At 39.9% G+C, this 24,750-nt stretch overlaps 1 protein-coding gene across 31 annotated transcripts in view; it reads left to right on the top strand.

Moving 5' to 3' along the window:
* SYTL2 (synaptotagmin like 2) overlaps positions 1-24,750 on the top strand; it is a 104,072-nt gene that overhangs the window by 59,171 nt on the left and 20,151 nt on the right. For 9 of the 31 annotated variants that reach the window (XM_081062521.1, XM_081062509.1, XM_081062497.1 and 6 more), the window contains 7 exons: positions 6,871-6,946; positions 7,954-8,068; positions 9,249-10,052; positions 13,557-13,625; positions 20,229-20,330; positions 22,328-22,381; positions 23,596-23,643. In XM_081062521.1, coding sequence (XP_080918647.1) covers positions 6,871-6,946; positions 7,954-8,068; positions 9,249-10,052; positions 13,557-13,625; positions 20,229-20,330; positions 22,328-22,381; positions 23,596-23,643 — 1,268 coding nt within the window. Of the gene's footprint in view, positions 1-6,870; positions 6,947-7,953; positions 8,069-9,248; positions 10,053-13,556; positions 17,427-20,228; positions 20,331-21,835; positions 21,922-22,018; positions 22,112-22,242; positions 22,382-23,595; positions 23,644-24,750 lie in introns of those variants that run through there. The other 22 variants (XM_081062499.1, XM_081062522.1, XM_081062501.1 and 19 more) reach the window with 9 other exon arrangements.

The following is a 24,750-nucleotide window of genomic DNA, read 5'->3' as shown; positions in this document are numbered from 1 at the left end:
GGAGCTATTTCAGGAAGCTCAGGAAAGGGTGTGAAGATGACCCTACCCCTTTCGCCTTGGTGACTCCCCATTTACCAGCTGCTTGCAACCCCCTAAGGGGATGAAAGCCTGCCTGCCTTCCATAGGGAGAGATGAGACCTTCAATAAGAGAAACTCTGGGAGTGAGAACAGTCATTTAGATTTACCACCAAGTGTTTGAGAGCAGTTCCTAAGAGCCAGGTTTGATGGGGATGAGATGGGGACACCAGAGCCCTGACTAAGGGAAGAGGGCACAAGTGCCACAGAAGGAGAAAGGAGAAGATTTAAGGGGTTACAGAGTCAAACTTGGCTCACTGCACAGTTTTATCTGGGTCTGACTTCTGTTCTCCCAGGAATTTATTTCTTCTCAAAGGGCCTGAGGGACAGAGGTGCCACTGCCCCACTAGCCCAACTCATTTTCCTCATGACCCCATGCGAGCTGGTAGATTTTACCCCACCTCTTCCTCAATTCGAGGCTATTGAGTTTCCACAGTTGGTGTCTCCATTGTTTTCTGCATTCCTTGTGTGACCTCAAAAAGTCTTTCTGGTCTCATTTGTACCAGAACAGAGCTGCCTCACCAGGATGTTGTGAGAGAAAATGAAATGAGGCGTGCGAACCACTTAGCATTTCTTAGGAAGCAGGAAAATCTGCAATTTCCAGGTCCCATTATAATTATGTTATTATAACATAGATGAGATAAGGTCCGGAAGGCAAGGATAAAGATGTTAGATGTACCCAGCATGCTTTGCTCATTGCATGGCGTGGGTAGTAATCATCCAGAAATGTATATGGAGCTGTTGTTTACTTCCTACTTTCCATGTCAGGACGCCCTGTATCACTCAGTCTCAGGTTCTTGCAGTGTTTTTCACCTATATTCTAACCTTTGGGAACTGGGTGTGTTAAGTGTATTTTGGGGCCTTTACTTTTAGACCAAGTGAAGCTCAATAGAATGACTCAATACCTGTCAATATTGTCTTAGCCGGCAGTCAGGGAGTATGAGGCCACAGTGACTGGTTATTACAGTTTCCGAAGGAGTTTTTCTAATGGGCTTTGTGGCAACATTCCTTCTTTCTGTTGGGGGCACAGTTCTTTGGGGGTTCTGCCTGTGAAGAATGAAAACAGTGTGTGTCTTAAACATGTACCCAAGCACTGGACACTACCTGTGTTCTCTTGGAACTCATCTTTGTTTGCACCTGTCACACCAGGAAGCAGGGAGAGGCTAGATGGACAGAGGAGCAGAGATCGAGGTTCCTTCCTTTCAGAGTGCAAAAGGGAAATGCCAGACGCTCACAGTTCTAGCTCTGGTTACTGCCCTTCAGCAGGGCGGTGTTGGCTAGCCTGTGGGCAGTGTTGGCACACACTATGGTAAAGGACCAGTGTTATAATCTTAAATTTTTTTGTGTGTGTTTCTAATTATCACAGATTAGTACCTTTTATAAAATATAATAAAAATGAACACTGGAAAAATGAAATACAGAAAACAACAAAGGCATGCAAAGTACAAGCCCACTGATAGTGTGCTGGGATGTCTCAGCCAATGCTAAATTTATACTCTCGATTTCTGTACTTATCTCATTGTGAACAAGTAACAAGCAGTTCACGCCTGGCACTGGTCCACAAACCACACCTGGACAGCACATCATGTCCCTCCCCAAATAATTGTACAACAGGTACGTGGTAGTCTGCAGCACATGACTGAGCCAAGGTGGGGAATCAGAATGAAAACAGGAGACGCTCTTCCCCTGTGGTCAGGAGCCTGCCCCAAACTGTTATGTGTCCTGATTACAGAGGTAGGCCTGCTCTGGGATGAGAAGCCCCTCCTCGTTACTTATGATGACATGTTCTCTAAAGCAAGTTTGCTGCACCGGAAAACACTGAGAGTGTGGTAATCTCTCTACTGACCAGGGCACCAGTCCTTGCCATTGGTGCTTCTTTAGTCTGAAGGAGCCTGGACGTAGACTGACCCTTTAGAATCTCTCTCTAATCTTTTCCTTTAGGACCACTTCTCTGAGGACTGGTGCCTCTGGTAGCTTATATTGTTAGCTCTGTGGCTGCAGACGAGGCCAGCCCAGTCTTCTTAAAAAAAAAAAAAAGAAAAGAAAAAAAGTTTTCCCAGTGTATCACAAGCTTTCCAGTTCTTTTCCCCTTCTGGATCCTCCTCCCACATCCCTCCTTATCCCACATCCCTCAGTTGCCTTCTTTCTCCTTTGAAGGGATCTAACATCCATTCCACTCTAGGGAATATTTGACTTTTCAGTAACATAAGCCTGTCTGGATGGAAGTTCAGAGCTGCTTTTGTGATGAGCCAGTCTGTGGGCAATGCATTTGATCTTTTGTCCCTGGATTGATTGCAATCCAGTGATGTGACCGTGTCATTTCTTGGAGGCCTGCACCACAGAATCACTTATATTGAGCTCTTAAAAGAATCTTTCTTAATCCTATAGGGTCTTGGATTTACTCAGATCAATTGTGGTAGGAATAGTTTCACTGTGACATCAGAGTGTTTTACGTGTGGATGAGAATATCTGTGTTAGATAAATCTGTAGCATGAAGTGTGGTAGCACCAGAGAAGTAATATTTTACTTAAAGAAAATACTAACTTGAAAGGCTTGGCACAGCCGATTTCCTAATTTTCTTCCTTCACATTATCTCTGAGCCATTTCTTTATTTGTTTATTCATGTGTTCAAGCTTGAGGGTAACGTGTGCTAGCACAGTGCTGGGTGCTGGGGATGAGACACTGTGTTACCTTCCAAGGAGCTCACTGTCCAAAGGGAGAGATCATCAACAACAAAAGACACAGGAAAAAAATCACTTGCAGAATTTTCTTCTGATTCTAGATGCTGTTAGCATTTAAGTTGGCAAATACCTCAGAAGCAGATATATGATGTCTGCTGTTATTTTTAACTGTTTTAGAGAGAAAGGCTGGTTAAGGTTCAAAAGCTTTTTAAGTTTGAAGGTTGGGGCACTTTATGGCTGGACATGGGAGCAGATGGAGTGTTTGGCTGCCTGTGTAGTGTGATTTCAGGATGGGTGCAAAGACCTCCCTGTTCCCCAAGAGTCCCTGCCACAGCACTAACATTATTTTTTATTTAAGTCTTCAAAGACTTGCCTTAAAATGCAGATACTTTTAGGCGGGAACTCCTAATGCCAATATCATAGTCTAACATTTTAATAATCCTATTAATGAAATAAACCAATTTTATCAAAGTGTTCTTTTCTAATATTGCAGGCACTTTTCAAAGTGTACCTGATGGAAGAAATTACAGAACACAGGGCATGGAATTTAGCTTGATGTATGGTTTAAAAGCGCATCTTGTGGAATGTATTGAATATCTTTTATATGCAGGACAGAGTTTACTGCCCTCTGAGAGGGATTCTAAGATACAAAAGACACAGTATCTGGCTCTAAAGAGACTGTATTCTCTTAGGAAAAATAATGCATCCATATAAGAATATCTGATCACATGATAACAAATAGTACCAGGCAGAGAGCAAATTTTTAATCCAAACTACCAAGGAAATGTGCTTGAGACAAGGAGACCCACTGCCAGCTGGGCTGACCCGGGCAGCTTCACCAAGGAGGTGAGATTTGGACGAGGCCTGGAGGGGAAAGCGGAGATGTGGGCAAAGAGAACACAGCAAACACTTGAGGGAGGAGCTGGGATAGGTTGAGTGGAGACAGCAGAGAGGTGAGTTTTGGGGACAGTGAGTAGAACATACCAGTTCATTTGGCAGTTCATTTGGGTCAGCAGACAGGAGGAGTGGGAAAATGTCTTGGGACGGATGGTGGACAAATCTCCAGTTCCTTCCTGAGGAGTTCAGACTTCATTCAACAGCCCTGAGGATTCAGGGAAAGGTATCGAGCAGAAGAGGGACAGAATCAATGTTGCGTTTGAGACCATTCCAGTTTACTGGTGGAATGCTGAATGGTTTAGGGGAGTAGATCTCCGGAGTCAGGAGGTCAGATATGAAGTGAGTACAGCTGACAGAAATAAAGGCAGTACCAGTACAGGTAGAAAGGAAGTGACAGATGTAAGAGCACTGGGAAAGAAGAATCACCTGGACTTGACTCCTCTGGCCAGAAAGCCCCGTGTTAGTAATGGGAGAAATCAGAGGCAGTATAGCCTAGCCAATATGACGATTGTTTTGGGAGCCAGCGTCAGACACACTTGGCTCAAATCCCCAGCTCTTTCACTAACTGATTTTGTGACATCGAGCAGGTTACTTAACCTCTCCGAGCCTCCATTTTTCTCACAAGTTAAATGGGGAGAAGGATACATACCTCATAGAGATGTTGCAAAGATCATTGGAGAATAAGATGGTTAGTGTAGTGATGGTTGCCCAGTAAAAGACAGGCAAGCAAAACGTTGCTATTTTCCCAAGACAAGTAATGCAGAGCTTAATCTAGGAAGTAGCTGTATTTTCAGATAGAGTTGGAGACATAAGACTCTTGTTTTCATTTTTTTTCTAGTTAAGCAGGCTTGTGAACTATAGCTATCCAGGTATCTCTCCCTCATCCCATTTCCTCCCATCCCAATCACAAGAAACCCAGTGAGTACTGTGTTTCCTGTATTTTAGTGTCTGACCATGTGTTCTGAATGCCTCATTTCTTCCTCTCTCTTGTTTTCTGAATAGCAGGAACAAAGACGTTTTGTTTAAAACCTAAATAATGTGCCTCATTGTAGTTTGGCAAATAATATGAATTAACAAAACAAAACAAAACACAGTCACCTGTCTGCTGCTGGCTTTCCTGCCACTGGCTCAGTTGGCTATCATTTGTTCAATCATTCACCAGTTGTGTTCCAGGCAATGTACAGGGAATTGTGGGAGATATAAAAACGGTCAATATACTTTTGAGGTACCTCCCAGGTTACTATGAGAGATACGATATGTTTTCACAGAAGGAGGCTTCAGAGTATGCTTAAAATACATAGCTAGATAGAATTTAGTGAGAGACTGGTTTTATCGCTGGGAAGGAGGGGATAACATGATGTGCAATATGGGCAGTCGGGGCTGGGGTCTTAGAGTCGCAGGAACCGGATTTCCAGGGAGCAGAGAGAAGAGAATGGAGGCTCTGCTTACCCTTTGTTCTCAGTGAGGGGGAAGGAGGAAGATGGCAGAAGATAAGTGTTCCTTGGAGACCCCCGACCCTCAGCACTCGGCTCCAGTCCTCTGATTATTACGTGACTATTTTATTTACTAAGGAAGATGATACAAAACATTCTGAGAAACTGAGCATAGCATGTGCTGTAAGATTCTTCACATTGCCCCCCTGGCTTCTTAAAATGACACTCAATAGAAATTGCTTTCTAGTCCTGAGCTGTTGGATTTTTTTTTTTAATTGTATGGACACTGAATTCTATTAGTGACCAGATTTCTTTTTTTTACATTGGCTGCTAGAAAACTTGATTTAAATTTGTGCCCACCTGTTGCAAGAATAGCTTTCTATAATGTGTTTTTCTGTTAGCCTTAATTCTGGCTCCATTGTAAGTTCCTACTTTTCTTCCCTTCCATTTCTCTCCCCATTCTTTTGTTTTCCTGCCTTTCTCACATCCACACCATCAGACCATATGTTATATACATCTGCTTCATCTGCTGTAATTCCTTTCTGGAACAATGAGGAAGGTAATAAAAGGAAGAAGGGCTTCCTCAAAATGTCAGCCTATTCCTGGGACTAACCGTACAAAAATAACCAAGTGCAGAGGTAAAGAATGGAAATGAAGCTGCAGGAATATCTAGCCCATTCTTTTCAGGACAGTAATCTTGAGCATGGCTTTGTGGCTCTGGGGCAAATTACTCGCCCCCACCCCAACCTCTAACTCCTTTGCTGCGTGGTGGAAAGCCAGCACCCTCCCAGGAATTTTCCAAGTCTTGACTATGATACCACTAAGAGAACTGGGGGCGTTTCACCAGGCACGGTGGTTTCAGCCAATAATGACTTCACCTCTTGTGCCTGAGGCAAGGCCATTGGAGCAGGAAGTCTGAGCAGGTGTTTTTTTTCTCCCCTTTTAGGGCCACTATGACCCTCTTTTGCCCTTCCTACTCAGTAGCCAAGGGAGTGGTTGTTCAGGAGGAAGCCTGTTCAACTCACTTGTCCTCATTCATTCTTGGCTTGCTCTCACCCTGGGGCTGTCCTGTCCCTCAGGTGGGTAATCATGGTCTAGGGAATCTTCCTCACTCCTCTAAGCCCGCTCCAAGCTTCTAACCTCCCACCATCTTCTGGATGCTGTGCTTGTCCTTATCTCTCTAGTATTTGAACAAGAACTCACCTGGCCGGCCTGGAGAGTTGGGTTGCAAGTTCTCAGTAAGTTGCCCAAACCCACCAGCATCTGTGCACAGCATCTCTTAGACCTGCTGTTTCTTCTGTTCCTTTGACGAGTCACTTGTCTCACCTGAGTCTTCTCTTTCATTATTTGCTACCTGAGAGCACTGCCGTTCTGGCCCTGGCCTGTGGTATGAGGCCGTAAAGCTTAATTTCAGCAATGATATTCCCTCCTTGAGGTCGTTTGCTCACTTTCATCTGCATCTGATGTTAGTTTCTGACTTTGAGACAAGTTTATTTCTACAAATTTAAATTGTGACCCTTCTGTGTGCCTGGTATTGTGATAGAAACTTCAGGGATTCTGATGGATTATTTTGTTTTGTCTCATGCCTGTCTTTCATTTCTGTTCTGCCATTTCTTTCCCTTCACTGCTTAATCATCTCCCAACTCCTTCTCCCTTCCTGGCAGTTTGATGTTACAAACTTCCTCTCCTATCGTGCCTTAATAGTTTTTGGTTTCAGAGACATGATTTATGCTTCCTCAAAGGGTGAGTTTTTATCTGAATTATTGTTTCTTTTGCAATTCCAGGGTGGTAAATTCATCTTCCTCCATGATGGGTACGTCCCAGGAAAACTCAAGAAAGTCATCTGGGTCACCAGCTAAGGTAGACGGAGCTCAGACTTTGAAAACCTCATTTTTGTCAGAATGCCATTTTTCTCATTTTATCAAAGCACCATGAAATAAAGAGGATTTTTGTAGTGCTGTTTTGTTACCCAAAACAGATAATTTTTACCACTTAATATATGAAGTGTCCCCTGGCCTAACAGTCCATGAGAGAATATCTGAGAAGGAGCATTCTTTGGAAGATGAGTCCTCCAGATTTCAGTGTGGTATATCGTGCCGAGGACCCAGATTTCTTGCCCTAGAGAATAAAAAGTCTGAAGCCAATGGGGACTGCTTCTTTTAAGCATATGGAATGTGGCTTGGTAGTCCCATGTGACTCCTTATTCCTATTCATAGCTTCCTGACTCTGTTAGTGGTCTGCCTGGGGGAGGCAATTGCCAATTTATGAAACTAAACACAGTAAACATTGATATTCAGTCTTACATGAATGAAAAAAATTCTGTACCCTTTCTTCGTTAGAATTGATCATTGTAATAGTGACTATGAAATACTTCAAGATACCTTGATAAGTGTCTTTTAAATTCTTATAGAAAAGGTCAGTTACAATTATATTTGGTATGGCTTTAATCTAGCACAATGAGAGTCTTGTTGGTTGAAAGAGCATTGGTGGGAATCTGCCCTGATTAGAGTCTCAGATTTACCCTGATCTTGACAAGCTCTTTGATATATTCGGGCCTAAGTTTTCTCATCTCTATAAAATGTGAGGAATAGGTTTGAATGACTGGTTGTAGGACTCTGGAATTAAGTATATTTTGTATGTATTTTATGCAGTTTTTTTGTTTTTTGTTTTGTTTTTGTTTGCTTTTTGTAAAACATATATAGTAATTCTATGCTAACCTGATTAACCAGGACAATCGTTTTTCAGACGTGCCAGATAGAGTTTACTGTATAAAACTATCAAATATTGGAGATAATAAGCATTTGCTAACACTGAGTTGCTGTTATGACATTTAAAATGAGTTTGATAAACAATGTTTTTTTCCCCAGCAAAGGAAGAATCCATTTAATATTTCCAAGTTGCCAGAAGATCACTTATCTCAACAAACCAAAAATGAGCAGTCAAAAAATGGAAGAGCTGGTTTTTTTCAGACTTCAAAAGAGGGTAAATATTATTTTTATGGACTAGATATTTTTATCTTTGTTATCTGTGGTCTAAGGGAAATTCTCAGAGTTCCTTGAACTAAAATAACTTTTAAAAGAAAGTGAAAGTTCCTGATGGTTTTCTTATTCTGCTATGCCCATTGGTTTCCTGCTTGAGAGAAGAAAGCAGAAATTTTTGAAATTGGAGGCTCATGCATTCCAGTCTTAGAGCTGACGCTTGTGCAACCTTAATGCCTTGGGTTCCCCCTCAGTGAACTGGGACATTTTTTTTACCAGAGGCATTCAGTCACTTATTTAAGAACATTTATTGGATGTCTACCATGTGCAGACACAATTCTGTTTAAAATTCAAAGAGTTTACCTCGAGAGAAAAAGGCCACCTGATAATGTTATGATCTTCTAATCTGTAATTATCAGACCAATCCCTCAGGAGTATTAGATAAGGTTTGTGACTTAATAAATTTAAATCTGCTTCTTATGGAATTTTACCATTCTTCCAAACCATTAAGAGGAAATACCAGACAATAATCTCTTTAAAAACAACTGTAAGAAAATTCCACAAGCATTAAGGATGAACAAAGGGTAGAAAATTAACAATTGAAAGTGGAGGTAGGAGTTTTAATTAGTCTGTTTTAATATTAGTGTATTTCCCCCTCTCCACGGGGTATACTTTATATAGCATTAAATATTTTACAGAAAATAAAAAGTCGATTTTACAGAAAAAAAGTCACTGGAATATGTTACCTTTCTTTTTCCATTTTGACAAAATTAATTTTTGTTTTAGGTATTGAGTTTTGTTTTTTCAGCTGAGCTATTTTTTCTGGTTTCCACATGTGAATTTTTTAAGTAACTTCTGTGCTTTTCCTTCACTTCTATGAGGGATTTTTAAAACTACATTAAAAAAATTTGTTATTAAGTATAAAATACCACAAAGTATATATATGTAAAACACAAAATCTTAAACGTATAGTTCAATGAAGTTTATGCATGAATTTTTAAAGGCTTTTTAGTTAGTTCTGTACTTATGCTACATACTTTATTGTCTTTGATATTTTAATACTTCTGGCTAATGTAGATTAAGTTTCTCATAGGTGCTTTTTGTTTGTTTTTTTAATCAGAGGTGTTTAAAATTATAGAGTTACTCTCCATTTGATATATCACCTAATGTGTTTTAATTTTCAGGTGAATTGTCAGAGTCAAAAGAAAAGTCATCTAGCCTGGATATTTCAAGCCAAACGTTAGAGAAACCAAAGCAGACTTTTCCAGACCCTGGGAGTGAATCCCAAATCAAAGCACCAATCCCCAAAGCCAGGAAAATGATCTACAAATCACATGATTTAAAGCAAGAAGATAACCAGTCTTTTCCTAGACAAAGGACAGACTCCCTGAATGCGAGAGCGGCTCCGAGAGGGATCCTGAAGCGCAACTCCAGTTCCAGCAGCACAGACTCAGAAACTGTCCGTTTGCATCAGAACTTTGAACCCAAAAGCAAAATTGTGTCACCTGGCCTAACAATCCATGAGAGAATTTCGGAGAAGGAGCATTCTTTAGAAGATGACTCCTCCTCAAACTCACCAGAGCCATTAAAGCATGTGAGATTCTCTGCAGTGAAGGATGAACTCCCACTGAGTCCCAGGCTAATCCATGGCCGGGAAGTGGGAGAATTCCGTGTTTTAGAATCTGACAGGTTGAAGGATGGAACACAAGATGTAGGGGACATGGATGAGTTTGGGAAGGAACCTAAGCCTTCCCAATACAGAAAGTCTTTGCCTTTACATCAGTCAGCCTCAGGCCCAAGTGCAACAAAAAATGGAACACAGCAGCCAACGACTGCCGATTCTTTTTCGATTAATGGCCACCCTTCTCCCTCAGAAGTTTTACCTGCAAGACCACAGTCCATTGAGAATTCACCCACTGTCAGTGAACAGAAAGCTAAATCATCAGAATTATCAAGGCTTGAATCAGAATTGTCCCAAAGCCCTGCTGGTAAGAGAGTTGTCACTACCAGGCTATAAGCGCTGACCCGGTGAGCTTGGAATGGCCGGGTCAGCCAACCCTGTAGAAAGGCGTTCCGCCTCTTAGCCACTCCAGCTGGAATTCAGGCAGATGCCACTGGGGAATGCTTATATCTCTCAATGGGTTTGGAGGCTTTCCTCAATCACCAATAGCTAAAAGAACCAGGTTCTGGCCCATTATGTTTTACCCTAAAAATTGTAATCATATCAATTATTTAAACAAATTACAGTATTTTGAGTTAAATCAAGGTGTTTATACAGAGTAGGAATTAAAGATATGCTAATACTTTTTATAGAGTAAATATATTATTACTCAGCTAACTCAAATTTATCAATTGCCATTTATCCAAACCTTTGGTGTCTCTTCTACTCTCCAGAGAACCTTCACTTTCATATCCTCAAAGGGTGGGAAACTAGACTTTGAGTGCTCTCGATGAAAAAGCCTCAGACTTTGGCCTACACAGGGCCTCTAGCCGTTTGTTCTTAGCCTTTAAGAGCTTTGCAGGAATAGTCTTTCAGTGTGAGTTGAGAGGCAATAAGAATACTGCTGTTTCCTGCCAACTAGTTAACTAGCCCTCTCTTGAAGATTCTACAACTCGGAATGCTTAAAACTGCTTTCTATACTTACATGATTACTTCGTAATTCTTATATTTTAGAAAACAAAAACAATGGGGAAAATCATTCTGCGTACTCTCTGCTATCTTCAACAAGTCTTCATCCAACCCTTTGATTATATCTTTATAGTCAAGAAAAATTTTAGTACCGTGTCTCCCCAAAAATAAGACCTAGCTGGACAATCAGCTCTAATGTGTCTTTTGGAACAAAAATTAATATAAGATCAAGTCTTATTTTACTATAATATAAGACTCGGTCTGATATGCTATGATATGCTATGATATATGATATGATATAATATAATATAAAAAACTGGGTCTTATATTAATTTTGTTCCAAAAGATGCATTACAGCTGATTGTCCGGCTAAGTCTTATTTTTGGGAAAAAGGTAGCAACAGTCGAGTTTCTAATCCATTTGCTCTCACCTTCCCTTATTAGTCAGTATTAAGTTAACCCTGAGTCACTTTTGCTTAGCTCTACAGTTTCATACTTGTTCAGATCAATCTACTTCTCAAAGGACAAAGCATTTTCACCACCCCTCCCCCCTGCACATTTAAAATCATTTGAGCAGAACAGAATATTTTCTTTAAAAAATGAAAAATTAGCAGGTGCTTCTTCAAGAAATGAAGGAACTCATATTAAAGGAAATTATTATAGTTTGAGTAAATATTGGCAAACAATTGGATCATGATTACTGAAGTGTTTATTCAAAAAATGAAAAAAAAATTTCTTTGGTAATATTTTCCTTTATTATAATTCACAGAAAAAAATTCGTAAACCTTCCTTGTTTTTTAAACTACACCTACTTTACCACAGAATATCTTTGAAATTTTGTATTGACTACTTATTTGTGCTTTCTGTTTTTTACATCACAAAAAAATGAAATTTCCTCCCATGAAATTTGGGAGGAAGGCATCATCATTTGCATGCATTTTGATTGGCAGACAGGCTTTCTGGCCTTAGAGTTTGTAAACAAAGTTCTGCTCACTTATTAATGCCCTGCTCTTTTCCTGCTTACCACAGAAATAAAAAGTAATACATGGAGCACAAAAAGAAAATCAGGACCACAAAAATGATAGCCTCTCTGCAAATTCTAAGTGTTTGACTTTAGCTTTGAGCTCCAGGATAGTCAATATCATACTCATTATTATCCTGGGGGGGGAACCCAAAACAATTCCTTAGAAGAAACAAAATATTCCCTGGAATCAAATAACTGTTCTTATTTTAAAAGTAATAAACGTTCACTGTAAAACATTTGAAAAGGAAAAATGCCCTCAGATGCACTGATAAACAATGCTATACCTCAATAGCTAAAATATATGGTGGATGGATGCAAAATGGATTCCTCTTACCATCACTCCCAATAACTAATTTTATTTAAAAAATTAAAAAACAGAAATGCACACAGAATGAAACAAATATCATCTGTAATGTCATTACTCAGCATTGACTATTGTTAACATTTAGTTGTAGAGCCTTTCAATAATTTTCAGGCATGAATACAATTTTAAATTATGTTTATATTGCCCAGACTTCTTTTTTCAGTAACAGTATATTACAAACATTTTTCATCGTTGAGTAGTTTTCTGTTAAACAGACTAACACAGAATTCTTAAAGATTTCTCAAGGAAACTTCACAATTGTTGACATATACTTAATAGTGCAATGTGTAATTAAGAAAGGGAACCAGTATCCACTGTGTGTCAATTATTGTTTAAGATTTTGTTGTTTTCACGTTTAGCCAGAGTTGGTGATTAAAATTACAGATAGAATTTTATTAACTTATTTGTCCTCTAGCCCATTTGAAATGCAGCTGACTTCATAAAATTCGGGTCACGAAACTTTCAGGAACACGTATTGCACAGCTTAGCATTTATATGGAAGAGGGAGCGATGCTAAAACAACTGAGCCTTAACTACAGGGGAGAAGGTTTGAGTTCCCTTATCTAAATGTACCCTGTGTGATAATGGTTCAGAAAGGATTCTGTCTACTTTCTTGATCGCTTAGAAAGAACTTAAAAATCCTCCTCTAGCCTCCTAGCCATTGGTTAACCAACATCAGGGAATAGGTGTAGATCACATTCTCTATCAGTTCTCATTTTGGTGTATTTGACTCATAGAAACTACTTCGAACTCACAAATTATAGGAGGGAAATAGGGGATAATGAAGGAGCCTTTTGTGATCATGGTCCTAAAACTCCACGGTGTACAACAATCACTGGGAGAGCTGTTAGCAAAGATTCCTGGACCCCATCTTCAGACTTTGGTTTTAATAGATCAGGAGAAAGGCCCAGGAATGCAAATATCCTCATCGTGCCATTCTAAGGTTCTGGACGGAACTCCTTGTTTAATCTTCTTTGAAAGTTATTTTTCCAACTCCGGAAACCTCTAAGTCTGTGTTTTTCAAACTTGGTTATAAGCCTTTTCTAGGGTTTTGGAGTGTGCCAGTGGATAGGTGGAATCATAAAATCACATGGTATATGTTCCTGGAGTGTTAACTTCATGCAAAGATTTGAGAGTGGGAGAAAATTAATGTGTAAAATATAACATGGAGCAGAATACAAAATTCACATGAATTTTTAAAATAAACCAGAGACTTCAAAGAAATTTCCCAAGTCAGTCCAGCCCCATACTTCCAGGGCACTGCTTTTACCTTCCTTTACATAGGGCATATTTGGTAGAATATCTTAATTAGGATGGTTTACATTATAATCCCTGAAAAATGCTGATATAAACAGCTGATGGTGTGGAACATGTAAAACATACAAAGTTGCTTTTTTAAAAGATAATGTGAGTTGTTGAATAATAATTCTTTAAGCATTCTCTTTTCTTATTTAGAAAAGCATTTCTGTATTGCAGATGAACTGTCTCGTGTTGAACCTGAGCCATCTCAGGTGCCAGATTGCAGTTCTAGAGACTATCAGCAAGGTAAGCCTCCTCTTCTCAAGGCCCTAAAAGCTAAGACATCCTCACGCTCTGGTCCATATGCCACTGAGATAAGGAAGACAACTGACGATTCCATATCTAAAGTCCTAGACTGGTTTAACCGAAGTTCTCATTCAGATGACAGTAAGTCCTCTCTCCAACATCCCCGAAGAATAGAGCCCAAAGAAAAAACAGACTCAAAATCACAGATCGCTACTGCCTTGGTGACAGATGACACCAGTCTAAATGAAAATGGCTCAAAAGCTCTATTATCCACCAAAGTTGACTTAACACTTATGGGATCTGATTCGACGTTCCAGGTAGAGGGAAATATGCTGCCTTCTGGAAATTGCCAAGATAATGCGAATATCAAACCCAAATCTATTAACTTGTCCCAACAAGGCAAGGAAGGTCCAGGCATATTGCATCCATTTGAAATCTACAGTCCAAATCAAGGGAGTAAAACTGTGGACTATAGCCAAACTTCGAAAAACATAGAAGGAAATGGGGTACCTCCGCCAACCAGTAACTATCCGTACAGTGCCCTCGAAGGATCTGATGCAGCAGACCAAGTGTTTTGCAACAGTAAGGATGCTGCCAGCTTAGGGGAAGAAGCGCCCAAAGTCCATGTTTATGAAAAAAATAAAGGAAACTCAGAGGTGAATTTTGACTCTTCAAAAATTGTCAAAGAATTAGGTTTGAGAGACAACATGAGGACAGAGAGAGAGAGCAAAGGAGGAGCTCCTTTCATTGAGAAAGCTTCTTTAGAGCCAGAGAATATTGAGTCGCTCCTTGGGGCTGCCAACAACAAATCTGCTTGGAAAAAGCCTGAGGACCAACTACAAGAAACAGCTAGTGAGATTCCCAAGAACCAAGTGCAAAGAGAGAAATACAAAAGAGTAAGTGACAGAATATCATTTTGGGAAGGTGAGAAAGCTGCAGCTAAGTTAATTCAGAAAGAACCCACATCTTCACACAGTCAGGGACAACCTTCTGCCAAAGCATATCAGCCTGTGAAGTCCATGGACAGTTTATCTACAGACCAGAATGAATATAATCAAGTCACTGCCAAACAAGTGGTCCTAGATGAGGATGGCCAAGCAGCCCATCTCTCCAGTTGTCATTCCTCAGATAAACCTGAAGAGACCCAGGCCCAAATATCAGGTCCATTCAAAAATTATCCTTTATCTGACCAATCAGGTAAAGCGTCTCCGTTTCAGAATAAGATAAATGAGCCTGTAAAGAGATGGCCAGTAGCCGACAGTTTGCATTCTGGAAGAGACATCACTTTTCTGGAGCTGCAACATCCTTCAAATGTTGGGAGTGAAACACATACTTCTTTGGAGAAAGACAGATCTCTAATTGGTCAATCAAATCCCAACAACTTTAAAGTTGTGTCACTAAAAGAAAGAATGAATGAACCCAGTACCGAACAGGTCTATAATCACACTCAATTTGAGAATTTGAGAAAGTTTTGGGACTTAGGAGCCAAGCCAAACAGTCAGGATCATGCTGAGAAGAATACTATCACAACAAGCCAAAACAATTCTGTGCCTTTTAGTAGCCAGAAACATAAAGAATTCCATAATATTGAATCATCAGGGGAAAATACCCATGAAATAGAGACACTTCTGAGCCAAAAAAAAGTTCCGGCAACAGAAGAAATAGAGAAATTAAATTCAAAGTGCACACTCCAGGTGTCACCAGATGAAACCACATTTCCATTGAGACCACCCAGAAAGTCCACTCATCAGTTGCCAGGAAATGAGTCATCAAAGGAAAATGTGGAAAAGAATACAGAATGGTTTGGTGCTCCAGTGTTCAAGGAAGAAAAGGATTACACAGACCAAGAGATTCAAGAATCCATCGTGAAAACTAGGGTTTTGTCTAAAGACTACAAAGACATTTTTAATGACAGCTTACAGAAGCTGCCTTCAGAAGCTTCGTCACCAATAATCCAACCTTCTTCTGGTGGAAACGTTCATGGAAAACAAGTGCTTGAACCAGGTGTTTCTGAAAATAGGACATGGCCTGAAAAGACAGATTTTGCTGATACTGATGGAGAAGCCAAAAGACGTAAGGAGATCATTAATGAGCGTGTAGACAAAACAGAAGCTCCTCCAAAGGTCAAACTAAACACTTGGGCTGCGAGTCTAGACAAACTCCTGAAGGAAGGAGCTGAACGTTTACCCTCTCCCTCACAAAACAACTTGGAACCCGTTACCACTAGGATCAGCTCTGAGCCTGAAGAGAGTGGAGTTTTTGAAAAAGGGACAGAACTGAGTTGCAATTTGTCTGCCTGTCAGAGAAGGAGAATAGTTCCTTTTCCAGAGGGGGAAGAAACTTTGGGAAAAACAGATCTCACCCAGAAAGCTGAAAGTAGTGAGGGTCAGCTGAACACGGAGAACTTGTTTCAGATGGCTGCAGAAGGCTCTCACTCATTGGATCCAACTTCCCATCTTCATAGAAAGGGTTCTTTTGGGGATGTGGCCAACTCTTCCCAAGATACGCCTTCTTCTGGAGATGGTCATCTTGCTCCCCAGGAGAAGGCACTACTTTCTCAAAGGGAAATTTCAGAGACTGTAGAAAAAATCATTCTTCCACCCAAACCTGTGCTGGATGATGTAAATGTTGTGTTACAAAAGCTACTTAGAGAAGCTTGCTTGAGTTATCCAGTTGAGAGGGAAGTAGTTACTGGAGAAGCAAAAGCAGAGTTTCCTGAAGGAGTACAAGTGGCAGGTAGTCCCCAAACTTCTTCGGCCACAATGGACATCATAGTTCCAGACAGAAAGGACTTTTATTCCTTCAACATAGTTCCTGATAAAACTCATGAAGTTGGATCTTATTTAGCTGCCAAAATAGCTCCATCAGAACAAATACTTAGCTCATCTGGTTCCACGGTTGCTCAGTATGGCAAAAAGTTACCTCAGGAAGTGGCGGAAATTGTGAGGGAAACAATTATTCAACCTAAATCAGAGCTACTTGAGTTCAGTGCGGGCTTAGAAAAACTACTGAAGGAAACAATGGAAACTCCCTCCTCAAAATATGAAAAGGACACAGAGACTCTTTGTTCATCAAAGTTAGTAGGTAGTACTCAGGTGCCAAGGCAAGCTGCTTCTGAATTCCATCCTGAAGAAGTAAAAGAAACAGTAAAAAAGTCTGAGGCTCCATCAAAAACTGAGAGTGCTTTTGATATTGGTTTTGAGAAGCTCCTTAAAGAAATATCTGAAGCTCTTTCTTCTCAGCCCCAGGTGTCAGTGAAGGAAGAAACTCCTGAGAAGGAGACTTTACAGCCAGAGCAGGCCAGATTCTTGGGCAGAACCCAAGAGGCCCCTGGAATGAAGCTTAAGAGTCATGTTTTCAAATCTCAGGTCAACCAATGTGATAAAGTATTGGGAGGAGAAGCTATGACACATTTGTCAGTGGATCTCTGTGGTTCTGAAAGTGGAGTTGAGATCCCTGAAATCCCACAACTTCATGTGGACCGTGAGATAGGGACTACTGAAACTATAAAAGCCCCAGAGTACAGGAATAGTGAAAGTGAGTTTGCAGGGGCTGGAGAAAGGGCTTTTCAGGAACCTGGCTTCAAAGTGGGACCTGAAGCAATTAGTGTGTCCAGAGGTAGGCAACCTGTTCCTCTCCTGATCACCAAGGAAAACCCTACAAAAACAAGTAATGTTGAATTGATTCTGGCATCACCATATGAGAGACAAAAGAAAGAGGAAGAAAAAGAAGGTGTCTCTGACTCTGATTTTTCAGATGGCAACATCGGTTCTAATGCAGCAAGCTGGAGAAATACCTCCAGTGAGCATTTTGAAGTTTTTAATCTATTGGTTAATGAATTGACTTATGGAATGATGATGTAAAGGGTGATAGAGTTTTTTAAATTGGAATTAATTTGACACTCCCAAATGGTGCTAAATTCTTCTTATCACTTCAGTTCCCGCTAGCCTTTCTTAATAAAAAACTACATTTTCTTCTATATTCCTTAATCAAATAAGTTACATAGAGATAGCTTTTCCCACAAGGCAGTGTTTTAGAACATTAATTCTCGTTAATATTCTCACTGGCACTTTATTCTCTTTATTCTCATTCTCGTTAATCAACAATAGAACTTTTAGCTTTCAAAAATATTTTTAAACTTTTTGGGTTTAGAAACTACCTCTAAAACATTCCTGCTAGTTTTCTTCCTGGAAATAATTGGAATTTCTTTCATAATTAGCAATCCAAACAGAAGTCTTTAGTACGATTTGTGGCAAAAAAATGCCACAAATGGGCACAGATTTCTCTTTTAAGAGCACTATCTTACCATAGTACTGGCTAAATACCAGGAACAAAGTGCACAGCTGGAACTTTCTTTCCCTTGGATCCCTTGTGCTATAGAGTTTTTGTTGTCACTCTCTCCCTCTTGTTTTCAGTAATCTGCAGAATCTTCCCCTCCTAGAGTATGACTTTGGTCAGATGACTTCATTTGATTCCACCCACAGGCATTGTCTGGCTTGTGGCATTTCTTTGACTCCAGACTTGACTAAATAGATAAAGATCTTAATCTATTACCATATTCATCTAAGTGGATTTGGAGGTACTGGTTTCAGCCAGGCTATAAAACATAGGGTTTGTCTTAGTGTGCTGTTCTGATCAACGTGGGCATTTTAGCAGAGACACATAGGAGCAAATAGGAATGAGAAGTTACCTGATGAGAGTGATGAAATGATAAAAGATACTCTCTAGCAGGACATTTTAACCAAAGTTGCCCAATAACTAGTGTTGATCACCTTCCTAATAATTTTAATAGGGATATGTCATTTTCAAGCTCCCTGCGGTCTCATTGAGAATAAACAAGATTTACTGAGTGGCCAGCTTGTGAGGTTTGGATTCCTTGGCAAGTAGCTGTAGGGCTTCTTGAAAACTGACCAAAGAATCCGTCTTTAATCCTAATTAATTAAGCTGATGCCCTTTAGCAAATGTTGCTGGTAATAAAAGGAAAGTGAAATACCAGTCTATGAAACCAGACATGTAAGATGTTAAATTTGTTGAAGTAGACTTGTATTAAGTTATCCCATCAGTTACTAGGGAAACTGACCCTTAGGAGGAGAAGGGCTTGTAAATTTGCACTTACATTGGAGACTATTGCCTAGTGTACATAGCTACATTTATAATATACCAGCATCACTGATTAAAAAGCAAGAAGCCTATCTAAAAATGAAATAATCAATTTTAAATAATCACCCAGACAGACCACAGAGGAGGTATTTTAAATAAATTATAAGCCAAATAAGAGATATAAAATGGTACGGTCATAGTTTTATATCCTCTAACCTAAATTATTATTTTAAAACAAGTGTGTGGGGGTGGGGTGAAAGTAGGGAGGAGCCTGACTACAAAGCCACCATAATTTTAGTTAGCAACCTGACACGTTTGAGCTCTTCACCAACCAATACTTCAACATGCTTCTTTGAAAAGGAGGAGGAGGGGTTCCATGGTCAAATACTTTTGAAAATGCTAGGAGATTATACACGTGGTTAGCATATTAAAGTTTCTGAGAAGGTCTATAGTGAGAAATCTTTTAAATTTGAACCCAAGGCATCCTGAATCTAATTCATCGTAGAATCTGTTTGCTGTAGAACACCTATTAACATTAAGCAGAAGTGGGATGCATTTCAGTAAAATATTAGTATCTAGAGAAGTGCTTCCCAAATTCATTGACTCCTTAATGGGATCATTCATTGGTTTAGCAAACATTTTTGAAATGCCTATTGCCAACAACTGTTTTAGGTCCTGAGAATACAACAGTGATAAATGATAGTGCTCAGACCAGGGCTTATCCATGACGGAGTTTTTACTGTCAAAATAGAAAAATTAAGTATTGTCTAGAGAAGTTTTTTGTAAGGTTAGATGTATTCAGTTAGATGTATTTAGTTATTCTGAGGTTATGCCCTTTCCCCCCCTTTTGGTCCTAAAATGTCTTTCCTTTTATAAAGGAAAGACATTAGTAGACGATAGATCACACCACCACCACTTCCCATTTAAAATGCCTTAGCAAAATAAAACATTGACTACCTCATGTCATTTCCCAATGTTTTGATGGAAATTTTACTAGCTCACAAAACCCCAAAATCCTACATCTGTTGATCAAGAGTCTTTACCCATCTGTGTATTCTATTATACACAGATGTTAAACATCTGAATCCGGCCTTCTATGGTTTTCAGCTAATTTTTTTAACGCTCCTAAAACCATGTTGTGGCTATCTTCAAAAGCGAGAAGTGAAGTGGAAAGATTCAAAGTCTGGCACAGAACAAATCATGGGCCTAAAATAGAGGTGTAGAAGACATTAATGTGGTAATCTTGTTTCTATCTGATTTATGCTTGCAAATATTTCTTGACCAAAAAATTATTTTTTAAAAGGACATACTATTAGTGAAGAAATGTTCTGTGAAGTGCTTCATAGAGTAAATAAAAGTGTAGAGGTTTATGGTATAATGCCTCCTTTCAACCTACCATTTCAATGTCCATTGGTTATTAAGAGTTTGGTGGGTTTTTTGTTTTTGTTTTCGTTTTTTTTTTATTTGTATTGTGCAGCATTCATCAGTTTTGTCTTGTAACAGGTTCAGAAGAAGAACCCAGTCCTGTTTTGAAAACTTTGGAAAGGAGCGCTGCTAGGAAAATGCCTTCCAAAAGTCTAGAAGACATTTCATCAGACTCATCAAGTGAGAATAAAGTTTGCCCCACTGTTCATGCCCCTGTCTAAGCTTCAAAGTGCTTATGTGCTCGTCTGTGGCCTCACTGCATGCTGTGATGCAAGGCTACCCCCTAAAGGGGGGTTTAACAGATGAGAATAACCTTTCCCAAGTGAGGTAAAGAGGCTCACCCTAATCCAGCTGGAACTTTGCTTTTACAATAATGCATGAGGTTTGGTTACTAGAACACTAGATTTCCTTGTATTGAAGAATCCCAGTTTGCATGTTTATTCAAGTACAGTGAGTTTTAAAAGATTATGGTATCTAGTGATTCTAGCAGTAACAACTAACATTGTGTACGAGGTGTCAAGACTCGCCTCAGCGTTTTACATGCATTATTTCATTTATCTGGCATAAGCAACCCTGTGAGGGTCAAGTTGTTGTCCCCATTTTTCAGATGAGGAAAATGAAGCTTAGAGAGGTAAAGTAACTTGCTTAGGATCGTACAGCATAGCTGGGATTCAAAATCAACAGACTGTTGTCAAGTGCATTTACGAAGTGACCATGTTGTATATGACTGTGTTGGATGTCTGATGAATTTTGCATGATATGGAGATGAATTAGTCTCTGGCTTCAAGGACTTTCCTTTCTCTTTTATCCCTTCTTTTCATGTATTTCTTTGGGACACTGGAACTATAAGCCCAAAGACTACCTGACACGCAACACTTAAGGCACACCATTCCCCACTGGCTGCTGCTTTAATGGGTGAAGGATTTCTGAAGTATTAACATAAAACATAATGTATGAGCATAGGGACTTGTGAGCCAGACAAATGGACTTAGCAATCATGATTTCTAGGGGTTTTGTTCTTATTGTTTTTAAGCTAAGATACACCCCCAGGATTGCAGATGGTCATGAGAAAGTTCATTGAGTGAAAGTTAATCACTGCCAAACTTATGATTAAAAATTGAACATTGACATGTTTAGAATACTTTTTATGCATCTGCAATTGAGACTAGGAAATCAGAATTTAAAAAGGAAAAGGAGAAAAAAAAGCCGCTAAACAATGTCTAAAATTCAGAGATTCCCAGGGCTCCGAAGGCAGTATTCCTAATTTGGCATGCGGTCCTAACCCTGCCAAAGATGTTGGAATCTCAGGCTTGGAAGGGACCTTGAAGGTCACCCATTCCAAACTCCCTCCACTGCAGGAATTCCCTCTAAAGCCTCCTCAACAGGTGGCCAACCCCCACATCCTCCGGAATGCTTCCAGAGAAGGAGTGTGCAATCCCCTTGTTGGACAACCCCGATTGTTCTTGGTGATGGGCCCTGAGGAAAAAAAAAAAAAAAAAAAACACCACCTCAGCACCGATTGTTCAATTTGGCAAATTGAACTTGCCTAGGTAGCTTAAGGCTATTTCCATGGTGCAGCTTTAAAGTACTCAGGAATGTGTAGGGTTAAAAAAAAAATCACCATCAGCTGATGGGTATTCCTGCACGCTCCCTTCCAAATACTGATACCCACTCTCACACTCGCCTGCCAAGATTCCACTTAGCAGCTGGTCCCTAGTTACATGTCTTCAGTTGACTTCCCAAGCAAGGCTCCCAGAGGCGCACACAAATGGTGATGCACACACAGAAATATTTGTTAATGACCATGGGTTTGGGAAGGTGTTAGTCATGGTTAACATCTCACCCTTTTTAGAAGAATAGAGAGGCTGTTGCAGCCCCATGCTTTCTCCTGCTGCCAGCCGATTGCTTTCTCTGAGCTAACCCTCTAACCCCTGGGAGTCTGTGTGCAGCAGTGTGCTGATGTAAGCTGCATCGGGGCTGAAATGGGAGCTCCTGCTATGGCACTGGCTCAAGTAGCTAATCTAAAGAGAAAGTATTTGGGGGAAGACATCTTGGTTGCACCCCTCACTGTATCTTGACTAATTGCTTCCAACTCCGGGGGCTTTCAGGGACAACCTCATTGTTCTTTCTCACCAAGGGTCAGCCGCGTTAACCATTTGTTAATTTCTCCTGAACAGATCAAGCAAAAGTAGATAATCTGCCAGAAGAATTAATACGTAGTGCTGAAGATGGTAAATATCTTTATGTATTTGCATGTCTGTCTGTGTGTTAGATTCTGGGGCGCTTTGGGCAGTCACCGGGATGAAGCTGTTGGATAAATAGAAACGTCATTTGCTACTGTGTGATGAATGGTGCCTAAGTTATTATGAAATGGTTTTGACTTGGTGCATTTAATACTGTTTGTTTTCTTAAGGCTTCTGCTAGTGATAGCATTGCGAGGATCTCATCGGAGACCCTTGGGAAGCGAGGGTTTCTATAAATAGAAAATTGTATTTCTATGGGAAATAGCTGATTTTTGCTACGCTGACTTGCAGCAGAACTCCCTGTGAGTGGGTTCCTCGGTTAAGTTGTTTCTATATTTGATTCTCAAGTTCTAAGGATTTGTATCTCCCTGGGCATACCTGGTAAAGCTTTATATAATCCTGGAACGAAAGTGGGGATCCTGCCTTCTGCTCATGTAAATAACAGTATAGACCAAGGGTAAAATGAACTGATTCTGAATATTATGGAGTCAGAAGATTTTGAAGCTTATCAGTTCATCAGCTATTACTTGGCTCCGATATAAAATGAATAATGGAATAGTGCCTTGGTGGGGGGAGGGATGGAAATGAGTATGATTTTTATACTCAGCAATCATGCAAATGTATAATTTATAGTTGTATGCTGGAATTTTGTTTTCTAAATTGCCTTCACTATAATAATAAAAATGTATATTCTCTCCCATATAAAGGCAGCAACAGAGATCCTCAAAGATCATTCCTTACTTTTATGTAATAGTTTTGTCTTTCTCACTCTGTTTACGACAACCTCATTGAAATAGGTGGGACAGGGATTTTTACCTTCACTTTACAGATAAGAAAAGCTCTGGGAAATTAGCTGACTTGTCTAAGGTCCTATAGCTAGTCAGTCAGTGGAAGGGTTGGAACTAGAATCTCAGTGTCATTACTCCTTGTCCAGTGCTCCTTCCATTTTCTGTGCCGTGGCTTAGCAAATTGGAGGAAAGATACCAAACAGCTCCTATGCTGGATGTTGGATTTTTAGTTGAACAGGAGCCCTAAAGAAGCTAAGGAAGAGTCATATTGGGGAATGGATCAAAGCAAGCTGAAAACCTGTCAGATGTATTCTGCAGTCTCACTTGTGAAACTGACATTTGAGCTTTACTTTCATGTCTCTTTAGTCCTTCTGTTAAAATGGTATTTATTCTCAATGTTGCTCTTCTGAGTAGATCAAAAAGCAGATCAGGAACGAGATACAAATGAATGCATACCAGGAAGTGAGTAGCAGGATCTTTCTCACAAATGACTAAATGTTGCCACTCCACATGATGTTAAACATACTGAAATAACTAACCCCATTAATAACAGCTTTATTATTGGTACTAAACTCTTGCAGCTTACAAAACTATTTCATTCTGGCAAGGGTTTTATTGAAAACTTTCTACTACTATCTGTGTTGAAAGATTAATTTGTGGTTCCCTGGAGGGAGAGTTACAGATTTTAAAAAATAATTTTGTATACATATAAATGTATTGCATACATATGTTAATGGTGAGTGTTATTATCCTTTTGTTAGTCTCTCTGCTCTTTGAGTCTTTGCTTAAAATAAATATCCTTCCAATATCCTTCCACCTTCCAATATCACGTGGCTTTTCTGTTGCAGTATGGTCTTGAGGATTGGATCTCTGTGACCTTTACACAAGACTGTAGACGTGAAGCAATTTATCATTTATTTGGAGCGAAGAAAGAACTGTACTTTGACAATTAGTATTAAGTGTGGTTGTGTGTGCCACTTCATATCTGTAGAAGGAAATGTTACTATGTCCAGGGTTTAGGCTCTGAGATTCAAAACCAGACTCAACCGGTATATATTCAATGTGTAAAGCAAGTGAACATCTGAATCTTAAGAAATAAATGTACACTTGTGGGGGCGAATGTCCATCCATTAATTAATATCCACCACCCAGCAAAGATAATGATTCTTCACTCTTTTCTGTTCAATCTTAAGATGACTGTACTTACCTGTGACTACTGTGTTGAGGACAGAAAGGACATTAAAAAGGTGTTTGTGGGCCTAGCAAAGCACGCAGGGATGCGTGTGTGTCTTCCAAGCTTCCGGATTTCAGTCAGTTTCATAATCCTAGGCGCTGGAGATCTGAAGATAATGATACACATGCTTGCCCTTAGGCACCCATGGGATTTTTAACAACAGTTTCCCCTGTCTTTGGATGTGCTGATAGGTCTTAATGACAAGCAGTGACAGCTAGTCTGAAATCTGAAAGTGTCCTCGTGAGGTCCCCCTGCCAGAGATGAAGTTGCTCTGCTTTGGCCTAACCAATTCTTAAGAGCTACCTAGGTAAAAAGGCAATCCAGGCTTCAGCCCT

The sequence above is a fragment of the Rhinolophus hipposideros genome, assembly GCF_964194185.1.
Source record: "Rhinolophus hipposideros genome assembly, chromosome: 10".
NCBI lineage: Eukaryota > Metazoa > Chordata > Mammalia > Chiroptera > Rhinolophidae > Rhinolophus > Rhinolophus hipposideros.
Note: the sequence above shows the minus strand (reverse complement) of the source record. Positions and strands in the feature narration are given on the sequence as shown.